Raw genomic sequence first — 25,171 nt, forward strand, 5'->3', positions numbered from 1 at the left:
TGTGTTTAGAGAACTGTGCTGATATAACGTATTCCGGGGCTCAGTGAAGGCACATTTGTTTCATCCAAGTCAGTTTTCTTTAGATCAATGGGAGTGGAGTCTGGTTGTCATTGTCGTATTAAAACTCCTCTTTCTGCGTTATTTTCTTCAGAATATCTCTCTCTCTCTCTCTCTCTCTCTCTCTCTCTCTCTCTCTCTCTCTCTCTCTCTGCCAGATGTCATCAAACACGTCTCGTCTGCTGGATAATCAACCATTGCCTCAACTTTCAGTCATGTGCAATCTAGAATGAGAACAGTGTTTTAAGTCACTTAGCAATTAATGAAAAGGAATTAAAGATCCATTGTATTTATTTCAAAAGGGAATCATCTATTTAAAAAAAATGCTTTCGGTGGAAATTTTCATATACCCTTTGACTAATAAAAAAAAAAAACGTAAAAATTTAGGTGGCCTTAATTTGTAAACATTAATTTGACATAAAATACTGCTAACAACAAAAGAAAAAAAAAATGCCAAGTGCATTAATATGAAGCAGATGTGGCGAAACAAACCAAAACAAAGGCGGCAGTCAGACTGCGGTGACATTTGAAGTGTTACCGTCTCATTCCTCATTTTGTGCACATTTAAGAGTTTACCACACTGCAAGAGATCGATAAAGAGTACCAGGATAAGCAAGAAGGCAGCAAACTGTGAGGGATGTAAGACTCAGTTAGCAGAGGTTGGCGAGACTGCCAAGAGGTGCATGAATGGTGTGTTGACAGCTCGTCTCGTGTTTGTGTATTGGTGGATGTTTGGGTTTATATTAAACTGACACTAGCATTTTTCACCCGGGAATTACGTTAGGTTTAGATTCATTCAATTAATTTCAAGACTGGTATTTCTTGATAAGAAGTCCGTCCCTCTCCATTCCAACCCCAACCCCCCTTAACCCCTCAGACAAGCTTGGGGGTCTGTGGGGAATCGGGGGTTTTGGTGGGGGGGATGAAAAATTAGTGAAATAAAGGTGTTAAAAAATTTAAGGTATTTTACCTTAACATTTCGAATTTCCTTAATCTATCCAAGCCCTTAGACCCCTCCTGTTTGGATGTTAATCTAACCTAGCATAAACTAACCTAGCCAGTGGGGCTGCACCTCCCCAGGACACCCCTCCCCCACTAGGACGTTAACCTAACCTAGAATAACCTAATCTAACCTGACCTAGCATAACCTAACCTAACCTAGCATAACCTAACCTAACCTAGCAAAACCTAACCTAATGAGGGACCTCAAAAATTATACTGTTATACCTTACTGGTGTGGTGTGGAGATTCTCAGGGCAATGGAGGTGGGTACAGTTTGGTGGCTTCCTTAATAAACGCGGAACCTCTTCCTTATATCTGTATATCGCATCTTAACCATTGCTGTTGCTAAATATCTCACATAGTGACTTCTTTTCCTGCTGAACACTGGCACTGTTCACTTCACCTCCCTCCACTGGGTAACTAAATTAACAAATGACAGTGAGCCTCTATCAAAACGCCTGACACGTCTTTAAAGCAAATGAAAAGTGTAACTGAACCTACCGTGGAAAGTCATAATTGGCGGCCTCAGGAATAGCCTCATGAGTGGCAGCATGTGATTGGAGGGATCAGCTGTATAGATACCACGAAATCCTAATATGCTGCTATCCACAAATCCCACTTATAAACAAAAGAAAATCATTTCAGTCTTTACTCTTGACTGGTGCAGAGCTCACTCGACTTAGAAAATATCAAATTTCTCCACACTCATGAGTGCTATTACAGTCCTACTAGACATGTGCTCCCCAATTTCTTTTACATTTACAGCAAGGTCACTGAACCCTTCTCCATGACATTTGAGTTTCGTGCTTGTAGTTAACATGGGTGTGATATCCTGATTAACTGACAATTTATTCGGATAGCAATCTATTACGTACAAAATACACAGAATTTGAAGTGTTAATCATGTCCTCATGTATTTATCAGAGTAACATTGAAATAACACGGGCATTTTCATCTGAGGGTTAGGTTAAGTTAGGTTAGGGTTATATTCATGCAATTCATTACTTTTGTTGCTAATCCCTTCATTGTGTAGATCACGATCTGAAAAAAAAACTAACATTATTTCTGTGTTCTCAAAATCAGCAGGCTCCATAATATTCGAGGGTTATATATTAATGAAAATATTGTAGTCTGTAGCCTGGTAGTACATTTGTTTAACTTTCTTACATTTCTTCTTTGCCCCCATCCTCCAGGTCACCCTTTCCACTAGATGATGCCCCCATCCTCCAAGTAATGCTCCCATCCTCCAGGTGAGCCCCCATTGTCCAGGTGATGCTCCCATCCTCCAGGTGATCTTTACCCAGTCCCTTCACACCTCCTCTCTTCCCTCTGCCTGGCTTTGTGTTGACATCACTCTTATCTTCAAGGCAGGTAACCTTTAATTATTGCCCCATTCTTCTCACCCCTATCATCTCCAAGAGCTTTGAACACATCATACACTTAAACACGTAATGAATTATCTTGACACAAGCAACATGTCATCCAACACACAACATGGATTCTGCCCAAAACAATTGTGCAAATCACAACTCATTGTTACCTGTTATGACATTACAAGACATCTGGATAGACACCTGGACAACACAGCACATGCATTCAGACACCTATTACTTGCACATCCAACCCACACCTAGATATTTATTTTCCCCCTCCCTCCACCCTACATAACCTTTTCCCTACCCAACATCTCACCAGCAACCAGCTTCCCATGTGCATGATATGTGCTAAACTTGGCACCCTACACATTACATAATGAGATTGAGATAAGACTTCATGCCCTTATTTATTTATCTATATTTACATGTTTTTTTACACATTTTTATTTTCCTTATATGTCTTCAAGAAGGGATGGCACAAGCATAGCGTGTAGTGAGGGATGATGCACCTCCCACTGCTTTTGGTGCAAGACTCAGTGCTGAAGACCAAGACACCATGGCCTAAGTTGACCTGGCTTGGTGAGGTGAGACAGACATAATAACTAAGATCTTGAAACCTGAATTTAAGTTTTGGAATATAAAAAAGCTGTTTTGATTTTGTGAATATTTTGCCTTCCCTGTCTTCACATCCCCCAACATTCCTAAGCTGACTTGTCATGTGCTGAGTGTTAAGATGTGCCACCGTCAGGATGGAGGGCGAGTGTGCAGTATCTCACGGCACCTTGTTGGAGAGGTGGACCTGTCATCTGGGTCCTGCTCCAAGGTGGCCAAACTCACACCATTCACCAAGACCACTGCTGCCATCAGTGCTACCTCAGATGGTCAGTGTCTTTCATGGGCCTGGACTATAAACGTTTTGCTCTCTCTTCATGACTGTTTTCAAAGGCCAAGGAGATTGTTGGCCGGGTTCTTAGGAATGTCTTTCTTGCTAATGTAGTAAGAATGCAAGCAGAAGTGTTTCAGAATATAGTCCATAGAACAATGTGCATGTTTTTATATCTGTATCTGTAAAGCAAATTTTTGGGTATAAAGATTTCACTGTGGTAAAGGTAATGAAACAGTATGTTATGTGATGTTAAGATTGTTCTCTTACTCTTTGCCTATTATCTCTTCCTTGAGTCTATTCCAATTTCTACATATCTATATTTCTTTGGGAGAAGCTGTACTTTATATATATATATATATATATATATATATATATATATATATATATATATATATATATATATATATATATATATATATATATATATATATATATATATATATATATAATTTAAACATCCCTCTATATCTGGTGAAAGATGTGGGTCTATAATTTCTTGATTTGGCAGGTGTGTTTGTGTATGGCATCTTGAGCTCAGGCGACCTCTTCTTCTGGCACACTGTTACCAACCAGGTGCGGCAGGCAAAGGGGATTCCTGAGGTGGTTACACACACAACATTCCCATCAGGTGACAGTTGCTTTGTTTTATGCTAATTTGGAAAGATGTTTCCATGTATATTTTTTTTATTTTGTATGGAAAACTTCCATTATTTCAGTTGTTATATTTTATGTCTATTTCATATCAGATATATTTACTTTAATCTGATTTCTTGAAACCTGCTTATAATTATTCTCATATTTCTATAAATTCCATTCATTTCAGATTCTAATGTTATGAGGGATTTTTTAAAGCAGTTACTACCACAGAACTTTGGTAGCAATGTTGCTTCAGATGCAGTGGAACAGACCACCTGTCCTGTGCCTGCACACCACAGACCAAAGATATTTGCATCTCCCAGCTGCTCAAAGGTTGTGGTGGTGCTGAGAGCCTCTCAGGTGAGTCATCTACACATTACATTATATATTCTCACATCACCTGGCCAGAGACTTCCCCACTACCATGCAGAGCAGGATGTGGACCTGTTTCCTCCCTGCTCCACTTGTTTGTAACCCATTGTACATTGTCCAGAACAGTCTACATTCGTATCCTGTCTCCACCAAGATCAACTTCCCCATTTTCCTTTTATGATTATTGAAGTCTTATAGTTTTTTTTGCCTCTGCTGTGATTATAAGGTAGAGAATGGTAGGCAGTGATTCTAGGATGGGGATTGAAGATTGAAATCCATCCCTAGTTATGCTATCAAAATGTGAAAAATTTATAAGTAAAATGTAAATGGAAGTCCTCCAGAATGGATATTTTCTCACTTGAAATAGTTATTCACATTGTGTTTTCAGTCTGTGTATCATTTACATGGAATATATCCGTAGCATATAAATAGAATTTGAGTGTTGGGTTATGTAAAATCATAGTGCTATCCCAAATGGGTAGCATTTTTTCAATAATAGAAATAATCAGAGATGAAGATTATTAATTAATTACCTAGTTTGTTCGTTTTTTTAATAAAGATACAGATTCATTGAAGAATAAAAACAAAATGGGAGAAAAGTTTTTACCTTAAGATACTTTTCTTTTTATGGTTAAGAAGAAATGCAAATTTTGATGTATTCTCCTCACGTTAGAGGTAAAGGACTAGGGCTTTCACAAATACATTTTCAGATATATGTTTGGGAAAGGTCATCAGGATCTCGAGTGGAGGAGAGTCAGTTGTCCCAGCATGCCCCTGGCAGTTGGTCTGTGGTTCACTGTCCTGGTGATGTTTCTTTACCCAGCACACACTCAAAAGAAACTCAGATCTCATGCTGCTTTATGTGTAAAGAGGTAAGTGAAAATGCTTCTGTTGTATTAAGCTTATTTAAGCAAAAAGAGGACTGTTCTGACTGGTAGCAAACCTTGGCTGAGTGATGAGTGAAGTATGTTCATTCTATGGTGAAAAATTAAAGCAAATTTCTCTAACTAGATCAAATATTGTGACAGTGGAAGTGTTATGTATGGACACTGTTTCATAGGAATACTTCTAGCATAGTCTTTGCTTGCATGGGGCTGCCCAAAGAGCAAGAAATCAAAGATGATGATGAAAAAAGGTTTTTATGAGTCGATTGTGTGCTTAGTGATACACTGATAAATAAATAGTAGAAACTTTACTGTTGCCAAATACTTTTGTTTTCCTTCTCATAAACTGTGTATCCCAAAGTGCTCTTTTCACTCATTCAGCCACTCCATAGGTCATACTGTACATACTGTACATCTCCACAGGTAGACCAGAATTAATATTGAAGTGAAGAATGTGTTAACGAAGGATTTATCTATCATTATTCAGAATTCCGAGGAGTGCCTTATCACCTTCACCTTTCTGGAGTGTTTGTCTGTGGTGACAAGCACACTGACCCTTAGGTGGCGGGGCTCCAGGTTCCATCCTCCTGCTGCCCACTGGAACTCAAAGCTTGTGTCTTTTTCTGCTCTTGGTGTACAAGAGAATGAATTGCAGCAAGTCAAGGGGATCCTAATTTCAAGGTACTCTTGATTTTATTTTTAAACTTTATTATTTTTACTCTCTCTCTCTCTCTCTCTCTCTCTCTCTCTCTCTCTCTCTCTCTCTCTCTCTCTCTCTCTCTCTCTCTCTCTCTCTCTCTCTCTCTCTCTCTCTCTCTCTCTCTCTCTCTCTCTCTCTCTCTCTCTCTCTCTCTCTCTCTCTCTCTCTCTCTCTCTCTCTCTCTCTCTCTCTCTCTCTCTCTCTCTCTCTCTCTCTCTCTCTCTCTCTCTCTCTCTCTCTCTCTCTCTCTCTCTCTCTCTCTCTCTCTCTCAAAGTTGAAAATTATTTAGTATTGATAAGTTGTCTAATGACATTTTCTTTTCTGTGTTGGACAGTTACGCACATGGACAAAGCATACTTGCGGTGGCTGTGAATTCATGGAAGCAGTATTCAAAGCTACTGTACATCCATCCATTGTGCAACACTGCTGTGGCAACAAGTATACAGGATGTTGTGCCCCACTGCAGAAGTAGCAACAAATGGTAGGTGAAGTGTTGTGTTCACAAATTGCCTTATTCCATCTTACAAGTCAGCAAAGAAATGTTTCTGATAATTTGCATTTTGTCACATGGATGTTGGTAAGGAGTACACATCAGTGTAGACCAATCAGGTATTATAACAGGTCTTATCAAACTGTATGAGGTAAATATTTTGAAAGGGATCAGTATCTTGTCATGATAATAAGTATATGGTGATAATAAATTATGTTCCTTTAAAATTAGTATAAACCTGTACATATTTTCAATGTCAACTTTTATTAAATGAAATGTGCAAAATTTTCAAAAATTACAGCCCTTAAATTGTTTTAGATCATTAGCAGTTAAGCAAAATAAAGCAACAGTGTTAGTCCAATAATGATAGATAGGGATGTATTGCACCAAGGGCTCTGGTTTTTTCCACAGCAATGCAAGGTCACAGTGGGTGAGTGACCTGGCATGGTCCCATGATGCCCTGTATCTTTTTGGTTGCCTGACATCAGGGGCATTGTTTGTGGCCACCAGGATGGGTCCCCTCATCAAAATTTCTTGCCAAGGTGAAGGTATCCATTTACAAGCAGCAAATATTCTTGGGATGCAACCAAACTCCATTGTGTTCACTGAAGAGTAAATATTTCTCCTTTGTCTCTCTTGCCTGTATGAAGTAAAATTTCTGTGATACTTTTAATATGCTTGATATTTTACCATCATTTACTATCATTCTGTGATTAACATATTCAGAAGTAAGTTTGTACCTACATCTCCATTCATGAAAATTTATCATCATAAGAAGCACAGGGGAGATTGTATTGGAAAAATTGTCAGTCTAAAGCTGCACCTTATCATAACACTTTCATGAAATGTTATACCACAGTCTCCAGTATCAGTAAACACACACACACACACACACACACACACACACACACACACACACACACACACACACACACACACACACACACACCTGCATTAGTGTATGTAGGGATTATTTGCAGTATTTGTGAATTTCAGGATGGGTGAGGAGGAAGGAAATAAGAGTCCTGGAGGGCTACCAAGCATTACATTCACCATTTCGCCCCACCCCAACAAGCACCAGATTCTTCTCTCCTCTGGCCTTAGAGTCTCTGTGCTTAGCCTTCCATTGGATGGCAGGAAGTAAGACTGCAATGATCTTGTCTCAAACGAAATGTTGTGAATAAAATGCTTGGTGTTACTATACATTTATGGTGGTGGCTTTTGTCTGATACTTTGCTGTGAAAAGAAAGATTTGCTAAATTGTACAGTATGTGTTATATTGTATTGGATAATATAGTAACCATAATATATAAGTATATTTTCACACAAATACCATATGCTTGGGTTTAAATGTGTGTGTTTGTGTGTGTGTAATGTTTTTTAAGATACATTCCATATGTATCGCTCACATGCACAGGATTTTCAAAAGCCCATTCATCACAAGTGCCTGTACAGCCAGACTTTTGCAAACCCATCACAGGGAAGGAGAAGTGGTGGACTGCCTCCTTGCCTCTGCCACCCACGCCCTCCACCTTCTCTGCAACTCAGCTGTGACTCATGACTATGCTTACATTCGGGACAGCACCTGGAGGCTGGCCCACTCTGTGCTTGACTTGACGCAGGGTCTGGATAGCACCTCATCATCCAACCCTCCCAATGTATGAAGTAACAACTAGTGCTTTGACACATTGAGATACTGATGTAGCCATGAGAGGGAATGACCAGGGATTAAACCATTGTCACTGCTCTCACAACACTTGTGTGACTTTATGAATTGAGTGGTAATGATTGTGTGGTTCAGATGGATTTTGGATGTTCTTGACTGGCTTGCCATTTTATAACTTTCGTCATTGTTGTTATGATCCCCGTCATCTCCTTATATAGGGAATAAAAGTGCTATAGTTGAGAAAATAAAGTGTAGTAAATTCATAGAAGATACTTGAGAAGGTGGTGGAGGATTGAATGTATAATCACTGGTAGAGTTAAGACTCAGACTTGGATTCAGGTACCACTTTTCACGTGTTAAATACTACTTTGAAATTACCTATTTGCTTCCTGTTAAGTCTTGCAATCAGAGCTTTTAACATGCTGTTACAAGCACAGTTGATTTGTATTGCACTGTTAGAATATACTGACATTCTAATTGTTGTCCATGCTTGAGGAATCTTGTATTTTTATGCTATACTGTGTTGGATATCCATAAGTTTACTTTTTTTTTTTTTTAACATTCTATGCCTTCAAAGATCTTAAACATGCTGTGAAAGGAGAGCTAGTAATTTCACAATTGTTACCTTTACAGATCAGCTTGTGGGACAGAAGGGTGGTGGTGGCAGCAGACAATGCTGGAAGTCAAGAGAGAACTCCAGGTGATGATGGGGAACTAATGGTGAGTAAAGTCACTCATATGATGTCTGTTCAAAAAGTATCTAACCTTAGAGGAAGGGACAAAAAGTCACTTAACCTTTTGGGTTCAAACTCAGGGGCCCTCGAAATAGTCCCCTTCTGACTCCATGCACAGAGCTTGTTGATCTCTCTGTTAGTGGATATATTTCTGGTAGCCCAGCCCTGGAATAGCTTACTGGTGCACCATTGTGTTCTGCATTGTCTCCTTGTTTGCTTTTGCCTCATTGAGATAAGACAGCTTCTGTAAAAGAGATACCTGAAAACCAGGGACTCTTTTTTCTGATGAGTATTATTATAATTTCAGCAGATAGAGCAAGTAATGAAGCCCCTGATGGCAGCATGGGCCCTCATTGGCTCCCGTAGCGAAGCTCACACGTTGGAGTGGAAGAGGAGGGCAAATGAAGTCGTGATGGTGATGACAAAGCTTATGGCTACACTGTTGCGTATCACCACCCATGATGATCATCTTGAACACCAGCTGCAGGTCCTCCTTGTACTGCATTTCTACCACCAGTTTGTGAGGGTGAGGCTAACATTCCTATAACCAGTTTGTGAGGGTGAGGCTAACATTCCTATCACCAGTTTGTGAGGGTGAGGCTAACATTCCTACCACCAGTTTGTGTAGGTAAGGCTAACATTCCTACCACCAGTTTGTGTGGGTGAGGCTAACATCCCTACCACCAGTTTGTGAGGGTGAGGTTAACATATGTACCACCAGTTTGTGAGGTTGAGGCTGACATTTTTACCACCAATTTGTGAAGTTGAAGCTAACATTTTCATGGTTTATGTATGTCTTTTCATTGTGCATTTTTAAGGCCTTACTACTAAACTGTTAAAAGAAAAAGAATGATGAATGCTGAGAAGAGAATCAGAAAAGGTACCAGACTATGATAGATTAGTGATTCAAATACAGGAAATTGCCAGATTAGCTCAACCACATTTAGATGTGTGGTGTAGGTGGAGCTCCTTGCCCTTGTTGTTTGTGGATTTAGATGTTCTGCTTTGGGTTTGTGTTTATGGTATAGCTCCTGCCAATTAGATATCTATAATTTTATACTGATTTTTTATTTACTCATATTTCATCTTTCAGGTCCTCTGTTTGTGGCCAGACTCATTCTACATGCTGAGGCCCACCTTGCAGCTCACTCATAGGCTCCTTCACAGTGTGCTAGCTTGTGAGAGGCATGCAGGAGAGAAGAGCATGGTGAGCACTCTCCTCATCCTTTCCCAAACACTGTCCACACTGGAACACTCACTCACTCAGGCATTTAAACTCAGACCAGCACTCCTCCTGCAAGCTCCATCCAAGGCTAGAAAAGTTCTTGTTGATGGAGATGTTGAAGCTTCAGATCTTATATTGTCTTCTGTTGATGATGGAATGGACCAGCATGAAATTAACAGCACTGTGTCTCTTAGAATGAAGAACATTTGGCAGTGCTTATATGGCAATGCAAAGAAGGTCTACTCTCAGCTTGCAGGAAAGAAGTTTGATCAAGAGAGTTATCAGAAGTCATTGTTGGTTTTAAACATTTTACAGGATAAACTTCAGAGTATTGGTTGTGATTTTGACCAGAGAATTATGAAACTTGGAAGGTGCCATCAGTTGTATCTTGATGGTTTATACCTCAAGGCCATACAATCCTGGAAGCTGGAGATCATTGCATGCCTGATAAAGGGCCATGGTAAGAAAGTAGTATGCCAAGACCTTCACTCCATCCTTTATGCCTCTTTTGTGCATGAAGGATCTTTGGGAATCTCACGCTTTATAAACTGGCTGGATGATTTACTCAGGTCTCTCTTGTGTCCAAAGAAACATTCTAGTCTTCTAAATAGTCCACAGATGTCTGCTACCAAAGATAAAAGTGATGAAATGGAGCTGCCATTTGAATACTCTAAAGTAAACCAGATACCAAAGATGGAAGGAACAAATGAGGCTGCTGCTAAAGAAGACAGTGAGGAAATAAAAGTATCTTTGATGAGAAAATTATTATGTAAGGAAGTTAACTGTGACAACAGAGTGCATACTTTCTCCCCAGTTGAGGAGACATCTAGTCAGAAACACATAGAAATAAGCAGGGTGCCATGGATTATCAGTGCAGCACGCCAAGTTATGGGAAGTTTGGGGCGCCTTTTGGCCTTGGAGACTCTTGGGTATTGCCCTGATGTGCCTCCACCTCACAGGCCACATGTCATTCCCCCACTCTGGACCTTCACAACACAGCCCCAAGGTAGGAAAAGTTCCCAAAACACCAACAGTGATTTGTAAAACTGTTTTATAATAACTGCTCACAGAGGAACCTCAATTATTTGGCATTGAGAGAGAGCTACATGATATGGCTAACTGAATGGTCTTGCTGCTGGAGCTTTCATGTATGTACAATACATACATATAATGTGCTTTGTACTGTCTTAAGTAAGTTAGCCATTATGGTATGTGCCATTTTCTTTGCAGCTCTCATATTAACTTTGAATCTGGCATATGTAAGAAGCTAGGATACAGTACAGTCAGTCAAACCATCCTAGGTGCAAGAAGTTTAAATTATTGTTGTTTTAGCTTTCTGAATTGTTAAATATCTGATAAATGAAGCTTCTCAAATTTAAAACATAAATGGTGTGTAGATCATATACAGCATTAATCTTTCATTATAAATACATTTAAAGGAAAAGTTCACCAGCTTCCAACCAAGAGAGGAGCAGCAGTCACTGGGGAGTGGCCTGTGGATGCTGCAGCTCAGGCTCTGGCACTTGCTGGCTGCTGGGCAGACCTTGCCATCTTTGCCTCATGGCTGGATGATGCCAAGATGGCTCTGGTGGCTGGGGTCTTGACCACCTTCGGTGATAACAGGTGAGAATATCTAGTTTTGATAATTTGGATTATGATCAAATATATGGCTCCCATATATGACAAGAATCAACTTGTACAGCTGTATTTAACAGGGTGGCATCAAAAGCTTTTCACATCAAAGTTTTCATATAAGCTTAAGGTGCTGTACACAATCAGTGGTTGAGTGAACAGAAGTTCCACAGAGGACTTTTCATCTGTGCCTTCAGTATTTTGTTAATGACTGAATATGACAGGCTAATATTTGTGCTAATTGAGGTAGAACACTTGAACAAGCAAGAAGTCAGTGTTCAAATAAGGAGAGGTAGGGGGTCTCCTGCCATGGCCATGGCCACCCTGCTCAGGATGTTCATGAAGGAAATAATGTATTAGAAAGACAAATAAAAGATGACAGCTGATGTCAGAACTGTATGGTTTATTTTGTTTAGTACTATGTATCTTGTTTTTGCCATCCTTTCAATTTTTATTTATTTATTTATTTATTTTTTTGTGCAAGACCCCAATTCTCTCATGTTTTGTATGGAATGTTTAGGAGGTTGATGAATGAATATTCTTAATTTTCCCAGGGTACCAGTACCAAGCACTGTCCTCCCTTTTTATCAAATCAAGGCCTTGCTGTGTCAACCCATCAACTCCACTGTGGCAGAGTTTCACAATCACCAAGAACTATTACAGCTAGCAGCAATGGCCAACCTGGAGGTTCTGCCTGTCATTCTTGAAGAGTGTTTGGCCAAGATGAAGGAGCTAATCCCACTTTTTGAAACCTTTGTGCCTTCCCAGATACACTTGCCAGCTCCACCTATGTTCTGTCCTCTTGGCCCACAGGATGGTGAGGAGCTGCTCTTTCATGGAGCTCTTGATAACAGGTTAGTTTTCTTTGCACTTAATGATATCAGTGACCATTCTATAGCATAGCATAGCATAGCATAGCATATCATATCATGGCACAGCATGGCATTGCATAGAGTTTGCTCACCATACTTCTTTTTTTCCAGTCAGAGTGAAAGGAGGCTGAGACAGGAGGTAGGTGGTTGGGTGAGACTGACATGTCAGGTCACAAGTGCAGCTGGCATTGCCTACCCTCTGCTCCTCTCCCTGCAGCAGAAGTACAGCAAGGTGGGGCACTTATGTAACACTTTGATTTTACCAAATGGATGTTGAACTTTACTCCACAATTTTTCTTTTCTAATTGATCAGAAATTTCTTGAATTGTAATGAGTAATTGCCATTTACTCAGTCATTTTAGTGAGGTGTTTCACAGGTTTACTGCTTGTGTATGTGATTTAGGACATTTCTGTAGGATTTATAGATGTAGATGTAAACATTTCTGATCATTGCATTGCTAACTCTGCAAACTGCTTGACACAGTTGCCCCTGATGGGTAGTGAAGATCTGAGTAACTTGGTGGAGGCACTGGGCTGCCATCAGGAGTGCTGGCAGCCTCAGGGCCCAGAGTGGGAGAGAATCACTTGGCTGTGGCACCAGGTGGTCACCCTTGTGTGGGTTCTCTACTCCAGAGACAGATTATCCCTGGGGATTCGCAGTCTTGTGAGGAATGCATCAGCTGTCCAACAAGTAAGGGAGACTTTGCTGTGTATTTATGTTTAGTTAACTAAGGGTTAAAGGGTTACTTATATTACCTAATATCACATTTAAGTAGCTTGTATATATTCATTATATTTTCATTAAAGTTTATATATATATATATATATATATATATATATATATATATATATATATATATATATATATATATATATATATATATATATATATATATATATATATATATATATACACACACACACACACACACACACACACACACACACACACACACACACACACACACACACACACACACACACACACACACACACACACACACACACACACACACACACACACACACACGCTAAGCATTTACACATTATTTCAGAACCAAGATCTGGAAATGTGCATTTTAGAAATTCTGTCATGGGTTCATGAACTGAACACTTTATGTGAACATGACTCGTGGAGGACTGAGCTTGTTGCCTGTGCTGTGACTGCTGCCAGTGAGGCTCCTCCAGTCCCTGCTGTTGCTGCTGCCTTGGCCAGGGTCATGCCTCAGCCATCACTGATGCCATCACTGATGAAAGACAAAGCAGAGAGGTTGTTTGTCACTTGGAAAAGCACAAGCATAGCATTCAGTGAAGTTGAGCCTCACTTTAAAAGAAAAGAGAATGAGACTGAAGATATTTCTTCACCAGATGTGTTTACATCATTATTTTCTTTTTATCAAGATAGATGTGAAGAAATTGTTAAACACTTACCATCAGAAGAGGAGAAAATGGAAACTTTAAGCTATATTAATAAATGTCCAACAAAATTCTCTAATGGAATTTCAGTTGCTGCAAGAATCCAAGAGGAATTTGAAAAATTCTTATTTCTTTTTGTTGAATTAACGTTCATGCGTGATGTTCAGAAATTTCCTCAGTACATTTCATCAGTCCCTCTACTTGTTCAGTTCAGTGACGTGCTGAGGAGAAGAGAGTTTGAGGGAATAAAACTGAAGAACAAATTACACCATGATGATACTGGAAGCATTACCAGCTCTGTTAAACACAATATTCTGAATTCTCCCAGTCTTAATACAATGAATCCTAGAAGTTCTGTAAGCACCTCAGAGAAGAAAGGTCTTTTTAGAAGCATAGATTATTCCAAAATGTTGCCCAGAGGGAGTGAAACCATTTTTGTTTCTTCTGGGAAAAGGCATGTGACAACCACTCCCACAAATACTCAATCTGTTAACATGGTCTTGCATAATATTGGAAAAGAAAATCTAATAAAACCAAAGATGTCAAGTCCATCAAGGAGGAAGCTGCCCAATCTCTATTTGCCAGGAAGAAGGTCACGCTCTTTGTCAAGACAGAAGAAGAGGCCTGTGCCTGTCCCTAGACCCAGGAGTCTTTCTGTTAGTGGTGGGAGAAGGACGCAACAGCAGAGATCATCCAGGCAGTATTCAGAACCTCTGCACTGGAACACATCTCAGAAGTCTAACAGTAGTATCAAAGACTTGCTTCTCCAACGGCTCCTACATCTTCCTCGGTGTCTTGGTTATAACACAAAGCAGGTAGAGGTTGATGAGACAATTAAGTTGCTTCACTGGATGATGAGACGAGAAAGACAGTTTGATTTCTCAGTTGTGGAAAGTGACTCTTATATTGTAAGGAGGCTTGCAAGGAATGTAAAATTTACTTTAGATGATGTGATGCTTTCTGTCATGTGGAATGACTTGCCCAGATACCTGTCTCACATGAAAAATGAGAAAAGTTATCCTGAAATAGAAAACAAGAAATTAAAGAAGAAAAAGAAAAAGGAGAAAGGAAGGCAAAGGACAGAATCTGTACATGTGGTTCCATACAATAAACATGTAGCTTCTGATGACCATAGTACAGTTAATCAGGAGGAAATGCTGCAAGCTATTTCTTCTGCCGGTTGTCCAACAAGGCAGCAGAATACTACCCCCATAAATACACCCAGTAAAGGTATGGAATGCATATCTGAAGAATCTAATGGCGTTGAAATAAGGGATGAACAATTGTGTGCTGAACTAAATGCTGAAGGCATAAGTAATTCTTACCTCACACAAATGGATCAAGATAAGGAGATAGATGATAAAGAAAATGTGCAAAATGACAGCGAGTCTGAAAATTGCCTCTCTTCTCCTCATGATTTGCCTTATGAAAAATTAAAGAGCAGTTTGGTTGATTTAAGTGGTTCAGTTGATGTTCAGAATCATAACATAGACAGCATCATAAATTCTAGTAAAGATGGAGAAAGGCAAGACATGAAAAGAAGCTCCAAAGAAAATTCAGATACAACTGCCACTCCGTGTGAAGACCAAGATCCACACCAACACAATCACTCACCAGTCAGTCAAGTAACCAGCCTATCTAAGACCTTCAAGAAAAGGAGGAAAACTTCAGAAACATTGCCTGTTTCTTTTCAGGCAGTAGAGTTAGAACAGGAAGACACAGATCCTGACATCAGAACTACTGACCAAAATAATTCAAGAAGTGAGAATCTCAGCAGTGATGTCTCGCCTTCTTTTAAAATTAATCCCAAGAATTGGTCAAGAGGACACCAGGTAGAGGTACATGTGCATGCCAAAAAGGCCAAGCAGTCAGTCCCCTGCAGATTGCCCATCCTTTCTGCTCCCCATAGAGCAAATATGACTGGGGTTGAAGCTCCTGAGGAGTCATTTGATCCAGGTGTTATTCGATTTGGTCACCTCCTACACCTGTCCCCTGACACACCCTCTGTGAGTAAGATGTTAGTGCCAGCTGATGCATCAGTTGGAAAGAACACTAGACCAACTAAGCCAGATCAAGGCATTCCAGAAGACACTCTGGATGATATTACATTGCCAGACTCTTTGCATGCCTCTGATCTAGAGGAACAAAATGAATCAAGTGCTTCAAGTCAGAATATGCATGATAATATTATAAAGAAAAATAGGTATAGGTCTGTTAGTGAGAAATCAAGAGATAGAGGAACTGGATTGTATGTTCCTCTCCGTGTGAAGAAAAGTGTTACTAATAATGATCCTCACCATTGGGATTGCAGAGACCTGAATCTAAAGCCAGTCACATTACAAGTGAAGTCAGCTCACAAAGCCACTCTTAGAGATGAAGTGAATACATCAATAAGTGAGAAACATACGGCACATATGAAAGAAAATAGTAATGCTAAGAAGAGTTTAAAGTTATTAACATTGCCCAAGCTTTCCCCTTTAAAGAAGTGTGATGATAAACAAGAGAAATCTCTCCAACTTAAACTGCTTCCAATAGATGATGGATTTAAAAATACTGCAAAAGAAAAGAGAAAAAATCAAAATGTAATTACAAACACATGGTTGCATCCTGTGGAGAAAAAAGCAGAACATATGAAACCATTAACTATTCCTAGGTTTTTTGACTCAGCTCACAATGATGACAGAAAGGGAAATGATTTGAACTTCATTAATCCTCATCAAGTTTTTGCCTTCTACAGACAGAGTGCTCTCAAAAGACACACAGAAAAATTCAAGAAACTTCAAGTCTCAAAAAAGTACTTGGTGTCTAGTGAGCAGCCACATGCTGAACCTCTCATCAGTATTGAGAGGAAGGAGAAAAAAATACCTGGTGAAGTTGCAGAAAATATAGACAGAGGATTCCTGGATCAAGTTAAAGACTATGCAGACAAGTATAGAAAAGGAGGATATGAAAATATTTTAAGGAATGATAAAGAAGTCAATGAAAAAGAAATTACAGTATATTACAAACCAACAGATGATAAAAAAATGATTGATAAAAGTACACAGGATGACCCCCACTTGACAAAGGAAGACAAACCAGTGGAAAGCATTCAAAATCCTTCAGACATGAGGGATGCCTTTGGCTCAAATAAGACACATTCATTTGCATTAAAGGACAATGTGCTTGAGAGGGAGAAAAAATGTGAAAATAGATCTGTAAATACTGACCCTTATGAGATGAGGCAGAAGACAATGAAAGCATCAAGTGTGCAGACTGGAGGACTTGATGGTGACAGAGCTTCAGCATTGTCTTCAAAATCTGCAGTACAGGTACTTAGATCCAAAAAATGAATTTTGTCTTTTGAAGAAATGATTGAAAAAATATTTGTCTTATATTATCAGTTGCATATCTGTTGATTATCTTTAATGAATCTTGTAGTAATTATAGTTTTATGAAAATTATCTTAATAGTATGAAGATTGTCTGTGAGTGGTGTTGTTTATTACTGAGTGATACTAGAAATGTCATTTAGAAGGTAGTGATCTCCATAATGGAATTCTGAACTTGTGAGCCAGTAGTATTGTTATGATTTGGTTACTAATGATTTTAAATGTTATCTTTTGTCCAGACTCAGACTGCAGCTCTTCAGACAGTGGATGCATCTGTGTTGACTGACTCTGCTGTGTTTGGCAAGAGTGAGTCTGTTCAAGTTGGATCACTGCTTCCCTCACCACCACCACCACCACCCCTTAAAACAAAACAACCATCACCTCCACCCCAAAGTGCTGTTTTGCCTCCTCAGCCATCTCCTTCCTACACAGCACCCACTCACAATTCTCGGCCTCCTTCAGAAACTGGCTCTGCCCACCATTTTCTGCATACTTTTGACACTCCAAGTGAGACTGTTAAAGAAGAACTGAAAGACATGGAGATGAACAGAACTGCCCTCTCACTAGATGTGGGTAAGAGTGATCAGTATGTAGTTCATGGTCTTTTTGACATTGGTGAGAAAAGAAAAGCTGAAGAATACCCTAAAATCACAAACAGTGATTACAATGAGGAAAGCTCATTGCAGAAACAAACAGCAGATCACATCTTGGATGGAACTACAAGAAATGATGTAAGGGAACACAGACTTCTCAGCCATACTGCACAAAACCTTTGCAATGATAAGAAATTATACAAAGCTGCACCTGTTTCTTCGGTAACAATTACTACAGATGTGCTTGTTAAAAATATGACAATGGACAATCTTTATGAGGAATTCTGTAGTGGCAGGATATCTTTAGAAGATTTTTATCTGATGAGCTCTAACATTCCAGAAGATGAAAGGAAAAAAGAATCATTACAAAAGATAGACAACAAGGGAAATATTCTGACACTAGAGCAACAAGTTCTTGAGGCAGCACAGAGCATCAGTGAGTCACAACATTTGATGGAAAAAGTCAAATGTCTCATCCAGGAACCAGAAGCAGCAGAAACTGATACACACACCTCACAAAACTGTAAATCAGATGAAAAGTTTCTGAATCATAGTCATCGGCACCAGAATAGCATGGCTGTGGCCAGAATTTCGAAAGATGTCGCATGGCAAGAAGCTTTATCTGTATATAAAAATCATGGAAAAGTGGACTCTCTGCTACGGTTTCTAGAGGCTGCTGACTTTGAGAACGTAACAAGTGCTATGATTAATGAAATAATACAGTGTGAAAATAGCATCCAGTCAAGTGAAGCTAGGAAAGCATCAGAACAAAAAGTACATGATGACATTTTATTAGGACACAAAAATATAGATAATATAACTCTGACCAACAACAAGATACTGCCAAGGATAAAAGTTAATAAAATGTCTGAACACAAGGGTCATTGTGAGATGCTACTGAACAGTGTGGATACAGACACTACAGGCTCAGGTCTGCTGCTAACACAAGACAGAATGAACCTACTTTCATCAAGGACTGAGTCACAAGAACTCCATCTCAGTTCACCATTTATCAGGTGAGGAATCTACTGTTTATAAAATATATTTACAAAATGTACATATTTTCTCAGGTAGATAACAAGGAAATGTACAAAAGCCTATGTGAAAATTGTAATTTCTTTATATTTTATCTAAATATCTGTAGGATTTGGTGAAATCACAAAGGATCTGGTTGTGATGAGTCTTCAAGATGGCAAATATTTAAAGTAAACCAAAATAAATTGGGTGTAAAAGAGAAATATATCCATGTAAGATAAAGCTGATATTAAAATAAGCCCCTAGTCCTTTGTTAGTGTTTATTTATTATTTATTTCATTTTATTTATTTATTTATTTATTTATTTATTTATCTTTTTTATATGTCAGATAACTAATCAGTTCATTACAAGTAAAAATAATTGCAGTTAGCTTTTATCTTTAGCACATACATACTTTCCTGAGAACTATAGATCTTACAATAATTGCCTGAAAGTTTGCTCACCAATATTCCCACATTCTCTTCTTATGCCTTAGGTCACCAGACACCTCCTGTTTTTCGTCTCTTGGCAGTCTGCTTGGAGAAAGCACTTCATCTCTTGACCACGAAGAAAAGATACAGAAGAGGAGGAAAGAAATTCGAGTTTGGATCAAGAAACAGAGGCAGAAGCGCCAAGAACAAGCAAAGGCAAACCTGTCAGTGACTTTCACTAAACCACGCCTGATTGCAGACGTGACTCCAGCTACTTCAAGGGTGAGTGTTGTCTTTATTTTCTAGCTGATGGGTCTGTTCCTGTTAAGGAGTCATTAAGCATGTCATTCCATCTCTTCAGTTTTCAGGATATTTTCTATTTAGTAATATTGTTGTATACTTATTCTTTCATCACTATTATCTTTAATATTATCTTTTTTATAGTGTGACATATGATGGACACACACACACACACACACACACACACACACACACACACACACACACACACACTATCTTTACCATTATATAAAGATATATTTAATTTCATGAATTTGAATAGAAAATTAATTAGTTAATCAAGTGAAAAGTATACATTGTGTACATGTTGAATATGGCTTGGTGTGGTGTGGTGTGAGTGTGCAAGAATGGAGTACCTATACAGATCTTTCTGGTGTGGTCATCCCTTGTCATTTCCAGGAAACAAGTGTCAGTGTAGATTAGGTTAAAACATTTTATGGCTCAGCTAACTCTGCAGTTAAGATTTTCCCTCTCATTTTATCTGCAGGATCATTCAAGCATGACAGATGCAGCAGCCATTAATATTACTCATGAGAATTCAGGATTAACTGGGAAGCAGTTACAAGAAAGAAGGAAGGATAGAGAGGTGAAGCGAGCCAGACAAAGAGAGATCAACCAGAAAAAGCGTGAAGCAGATATTGTAAAACTCCTTAATGATCATAAGGAAGAGGCAACCATGTATCAAAGTCATGTGAAACCCAAGCTTGTATGTGAATCTTCACCTAAATTAACAAAGTTTAGGAAACTACAAGAGCTTAAGAGCAACTTTAACAGAAACAGCCACCTCAGTAAAAAATTGTATGGCAGCAGGGAACCCAAGTCTGTACATGGCTTTGTTTGTCATAAGAAACCAGAACTGAATAGATATTTCAAAAATAGCAAAGAAGAGTGGAGGAAGAGCCAGCAACATAACCAGATTAGTTCACCTCTTAGTCAGCACTCTTCTGAAGAGAGAGGACAATATTGTGTTGAAACAAGTATTGAAGACAACACAAGCCTACAAATGGAATTTTATTACTTAAAGAAATGTTTAGATAACAAGAATAAGGAAAAACACAGAACTGGTATTGGAACAAAAGAAAAACAGGAACCATCAATGGATGAGGTACATTTCTCAACACTCCTGAAGGAGGAAGGCATAACTGGAAAATATATTCCTTCACACCCTAAACTTGTGGTAAGCAAGGAAGGTGAAGCCTCCAGTAGTGAAAGCAGAGACTCCAGTTTGCGACATTCCCTTCCACTGAATGCAACTTTCACCATACCATTAGATCGCATATCTGAGGTAGCATCAAATCTATCAGAGACTTCATCACAGGATCATCAGGAAGGTGATGGGGCCACAGTATTGGTGTCTGCTGGGGAGGATACCAGCACAGACTCTTCATGGAATGTACCTGAGGAGATAAGAAATCTGCTGTACAGCAGTCAGTGACTGTTGTGTGGCATGTCACACAATAAGACACTGCAAGACTGAAGGTTAACTGATCTAGTGTAGTGCTTTAAAAGCAAATTATTTTCTTGTATAATTTTGTGTCTGTAATACTTATTTCAGGCCCTGCAAAGTATAATGTGGGAAGTCTCTTTTTTAAGTGTCAGAAGTTGTATTGTAGTTAATTGCAGAACCTAATCAAATGAGGCACTTAGGGTGAATCCAGCAAAATGAGGTTTTGAGTTATTGGTGTTTGAAGTATCTCCTTTACTGCTGTGAGGGCAAATCCAACAATATGATGTTTTATGGACTAGTAGGACATGCTCTCATCTGATTGGCTGTGTGGAAGATGTGGCGTGATGTCAGAGTTCAGCCTACCATTGATTGGTGACTAGGGATATTAAGTTTGACTGCCCTACAGTGTACTTTCTCTTGGCACCTTCCATGGTTGTGAAAAAGTTTTGAATGCTAAGTTAGATGCATCCCTGTATTCAGATGGATTTTCAACAGTGTTGTAAGGGCAAATATTTTGAAACGTGGTGACATGAAGGTAATGGCTAGTAGAATGTCCAACTCAGAATTGCTAAAAATGTAGGTTTGCCTGTCCTAAACTAAACTCCTCTAATTACAGCTGTTGTTTGGAAAGTGACAAACTTCATTCAGAAATTAAAGTAAAGGGAAGAGACATGGTGAATATTGGTATATTATCAACTAGAAAGTAAATGAAGAAATAAAGAGAAATAATGCCACAATAACCATCAACAGGTAGCAACATCATTTGCAATGTTGTTGTCCTTACTGTTCACATACTTTAAGTAGAGAGAGGCACATTCACAAATTGTCAAACAAGGCTGGGCAGTAATTTGACTTTGCCATATTTTTTTTGTAGGACTTTCTATCTTAATTGATGATGTACATATGGGCTAAGTTATTTATTTGGCTGAAATGGGAAATATCCAAATATCTTGATGCACCATTACTTCAGAATTAACCAGGGTTGTGTTTACTACTCTACTTCTTGTAGGGTCTCATACAAACATATTTGAACCTTGATAAAAGGTACTTCAAGAGGATATAAAAGACGGATAATATAGTATAGATCTTATTTACATTTAGCAGGAAATTGCCATGATTTACTGAAATATTTTTTTGTACTTATCCTTAATATTGTTATCAACCCAGCTTAGTTTGATCCCCTTGATGTGTGTGTGTGTGTACACACACACACACACACACACACATATATATATATATATATATATATATATATATATATATATATATATATATATATATATATATATATATATATATATATATATTTGCAATGTTGTTGTCTTTACTGTTCATATATATATATATATATATATATATATATATATATATATATATATATATATATATATATATATATATATATATATATTTGCAATGTTGTCCTTACTGTTCATATATATATACATATATATATATATATATATATATATATATATATATATATATATATATATATATATATATATATATTTGCAATGTTGTCCTTACTGTTCATATATATATATATATATATATATATATATATATATATATATATATATATATATATATATATATATATATATATATATATATATATATATATATATATATATATATATATATATATATGTGTTTGTGTGTGTGTGTGTGTGTTTGTGCCACTGGCCTCACTTATAAAGGCAGTGTGATAATTCTTGCCTATATGTCTTTCCTTTAAGTGTAAATGTCAAAAGGGTTGTAGAATATTGAGGGACATATTTTTCAAATAAAAGTAAAGAGAAAGTATGTTTATTTCAGTACTAAAGAGTGGAAATCTTAAAACTATCCATCAGTGCACATGATACAACACTTCCTGTAATTAATGTACTTACGAGTACATAATAACAAAATTTAAAGGAGCTCTTTAATACTAATCAGATGAAGCTCTGTCTTGATACATTGAAGTATTAATTATTATAACTATGGGAATCAGTGGAGAAAATTTGACTTTGACTTCATTTTCAGCTAAATTTATCTAGCAAGTTCTTCTTCCAATTTTGTTCTAAATTTACCAAAACATGTGTCTAATTGGTCTTTGATCTCCTCCTGCAATTTTTTAATTAATGTCTCTGTTTCCTTTGTATTAGCCTGCATGTCTGATAAATATTTCTGTTTATTCTCAGCGGTTTTAAAGGAATCAAAATACTTAATTTCCAGGAAGCCATAGTCAACATCAGTTATTTTTTTGATGACCTTGAAGTACTTTGAAAAAACTCCTCGTTCACACTGAAGCCAAAACTGATACTTCTTTGAATCCTGTGTAAGATTTTTGGGGTCCATGTCACAGATATCTTCATTTACTTCTTTACCATTATTTAGATGACTGGAATGATTTAAACATTTAAGATTACATTCATGTAATTAGTTGCTTAGTCAATAGAACTACAAAGATGAATATTTATTCACTTCACCATTCTGATATGCATCACAATAATAATATAATAATAATAATAATAATAATAATAATAATAATAATAATAATAATAATAATAATAATAAAACAAAATATAGATGAAATAAAAACAATTCATAAACAAAAATAGAAATCAGTGTAATAGAAATCAATCAATATGTACACAAGCACATGATTCAAATTTCGTACCTGAAAAATTCCCTTTGACCCTCTTCAGTCAGCTTATCAAATGTATTCGTTTCGAGCCATTTCTTCTTTTCTTCTGTCTAGAAATGGAACCAAAGTTAGTACTGGCAGCATCTTTGTAATGGCTGAGTTGTTGCAGATGAACACAGGCACCAGTCGTCTACCAGTGGCAACTCCTGGATTTTTTTTTTTTTTTTTTTTACAGGGAGAAAATTTCTGGGAGCTACGTAAAAGAAAGTCACAGAAGAAGAAGAAGAAAGGAAAAGAAAAAAAAAGTGGAAACAAAAAAGAGAGGAAGAGGAGAAGAGGGAAAAGTAAATGATGTATGAATATATATATATATATATATATATATATATATATATATATATATATATATATATATATATATATATATATATATATATATATATATATATATATATATATATATATATATATATATATATATATATATATATAAAGGACATTGAAAAACATATACTATAAATTCTCTAACATTCCCCAAATCACTTCAAACGATCACTCCTTGTCCAACTTTGATCACTGCGAAATGTCTTGAAGGAAAGTAGTTTGTGTGCCCACCGTTGCTATTAGAATAGACTAGGCCTGGCAGACGCCTTTGCACCATCCTCACCAAAGTACAGGGAAGCCCCCAAGACATTTCGCTCTAATCAAAGCTGGACAAACAGAAATCGTTTAAACTGGTTAGAGGAGTCTTCTATTGATCCCCTTTATTGTTTATCGTATTTGTTGTACAATGTCCTTTTTTCATGTATATATTTTCTACCTTGCCCTGTACCTTAATACACACTACCACGTCACGCACTACGCAAAGCAGCTGCCTCTTGCAGCTTCCCTCAGAGAGAGATAGATTCCTGGAATGGATTGGAAGAAGAGGTGATGGAGTACGTTGAAATGAAACATCGCGAGACATCAATTGCAAGAGTTAAAAAGATACAAAGGAAATTAAAAGACACTTGCATTCCTACTGGCAGTTTGATCTTCGCTATATGTGGAATGAAGGGACGAAGTCATTCGGATATCGTTATAAAGATGTTGTGTCGCATGGGCAATATCCAGCCCGGGGCACTCTCCAGTAAGTGGTATCTGATCTTGCTCAATTCTTGGAATTTACTCATCGTTAGTAAGTTCCCTGTTTTGTATAATAAAATCATCAGTCCAAGTTTTGAATTTGTAGTAATGAAGGAAATGCTAGTTATATGAATACTTTAGGAAGAACGTACCTGTTTACATGTGTTGTCCGTCATTGTGGCTGTTGCTCGTCAATGATACTTCCAAGGAAAGGTCTAGGCCCAGTGCTTGTCTCCTGCAGAGTAACGCTTCCACTTCGCCACCGGCTTTAAATAGGAGGGACTTTGAGCATGGATTGTAAGAGTTGCT

The 25,171-nt window shown here is 37.8% G+C and overlaps 1 protein-coding gene and 1 long non-coding RNA gene across 6 annotated transcripts; one reads left to right on the plus strand and one right to left on the minus strand.

Moving 5' to 3' along the window:
• Nucleotides 1–544: 544 nt before the first annotated feature.
• Nucleotides 545–21,321, plus strand: LOC135111554 (uncharacterized). 5 transcript variants are annotated; one of them, XM_064024976.1, is made up of 23 exons: nucleotides 545–747; nucleotides 2,253–2,309; nucleotides 2,903–3,019; nucleotides 3,184–3,316; nucleotides 3,830–3,949; nucleotides 4,145–4,317; nucleotides 5,040–5,201; nucleotides 5,701–5,894; nucleotides 6,249–6,395; nucleotides 6,816–7,016; nucleotides 7,401–7,544; nucleotides 7,885–8,062; nucleotides 8,704–8,790; nucleotides 9,112–9,330; nucleotides 9,898–11,035; nucleotides 11,469–11,652; nucleotides 12,216–12,515; nucleotides 12,645–12,765; nucleotides 13,018–13,224; nucleotides 13,589–17,260; nucleotides 17,559–18,928; nucleotides 19,424–19,640; nucleotides 20,146–21,321. In XM_064024976.1, exons 3-23 carry the CDS (start codon nucleotides 2,936–2,938, stop codon nucleotides 21,091–21,093), a joined length of 9,999 nt encoding a protein of 3,332 aa, XP_063881046.1. In that variant the 5' UTR covers nucleotides 545–747; nucleotides 2,253–2,309; nucleotides 2,903–2,935; the 3' UTR covers nucleotides 21,094–21,321. The 5 variants fall into 5 exon arrangements, with proteins under 5 accessions (XP_063881046.1, XP_063881045.1, XP_063881049.1 ...); XM_064024975.1 differs by having other exon boundaries at nucleotides 2,906–3,019; XM_064024979.1 differs by having other exon boundaries at nucleotides 2,906–3,019; nucleotides 9,115–9,330.
• Nucleotides 21,322–22,901: 1,580 nt separating this feature from the next.
• On the minus strand, nucleotides 22,902–25,171 carry LOC135111562 (uncharacterized). Its single transcript, XR_010273797.1, has 3 exons — nucleotides 25,015–25,171; nucleotides 23,771–23,847; nucleotides 22,902–23,491 (listed from the first exon to the last, which is right to left on the minus strand). It is a non-coding gene; the product is annotated as an uncharacterized LOC135111562 (long non-coding RNA).

The sequence above is a fragment of the Scylla paramamosain genome, chromosome 22, assembly GCF_035594125.1.
Source record: "Scylla paramamosain isolate STU-SP2022 chromosome 22, ASM3559412v1, whole genome shotgun sequence".
Taxonomy (NCBI): Eukaryota; Metazoa; Arthropoda; class Malacostraca; order Decapoda; family Portunidae; genus Scylla; species Scylla paramamosain.

Excerpts from the sequence above, each read along its gene's own strand:
- LOC135111554 (XM_064024976.1), top strand. The coding sequence starts at position 2,936 with ATGATGCACCTCCCACTGCTTTTGGTGCAAGACTCAGTGCTGAAGACC. Across the intron at positions 3,317-3,829 it reads CATCAGTGCTACCTCAGATG|GTGTGTTTGTGTATGGCATC; the intron begins GTCAGTGTCTTT and ends TTGATTTGGCAG. Across the intron at positions 7,545-7,884 it reads CTTCCATTGGATGGCAGGAA|GGAAGGAGAAGTGGTGGACT; the intron begins GTAAGACTGCAA and ends AACCCATCACAG.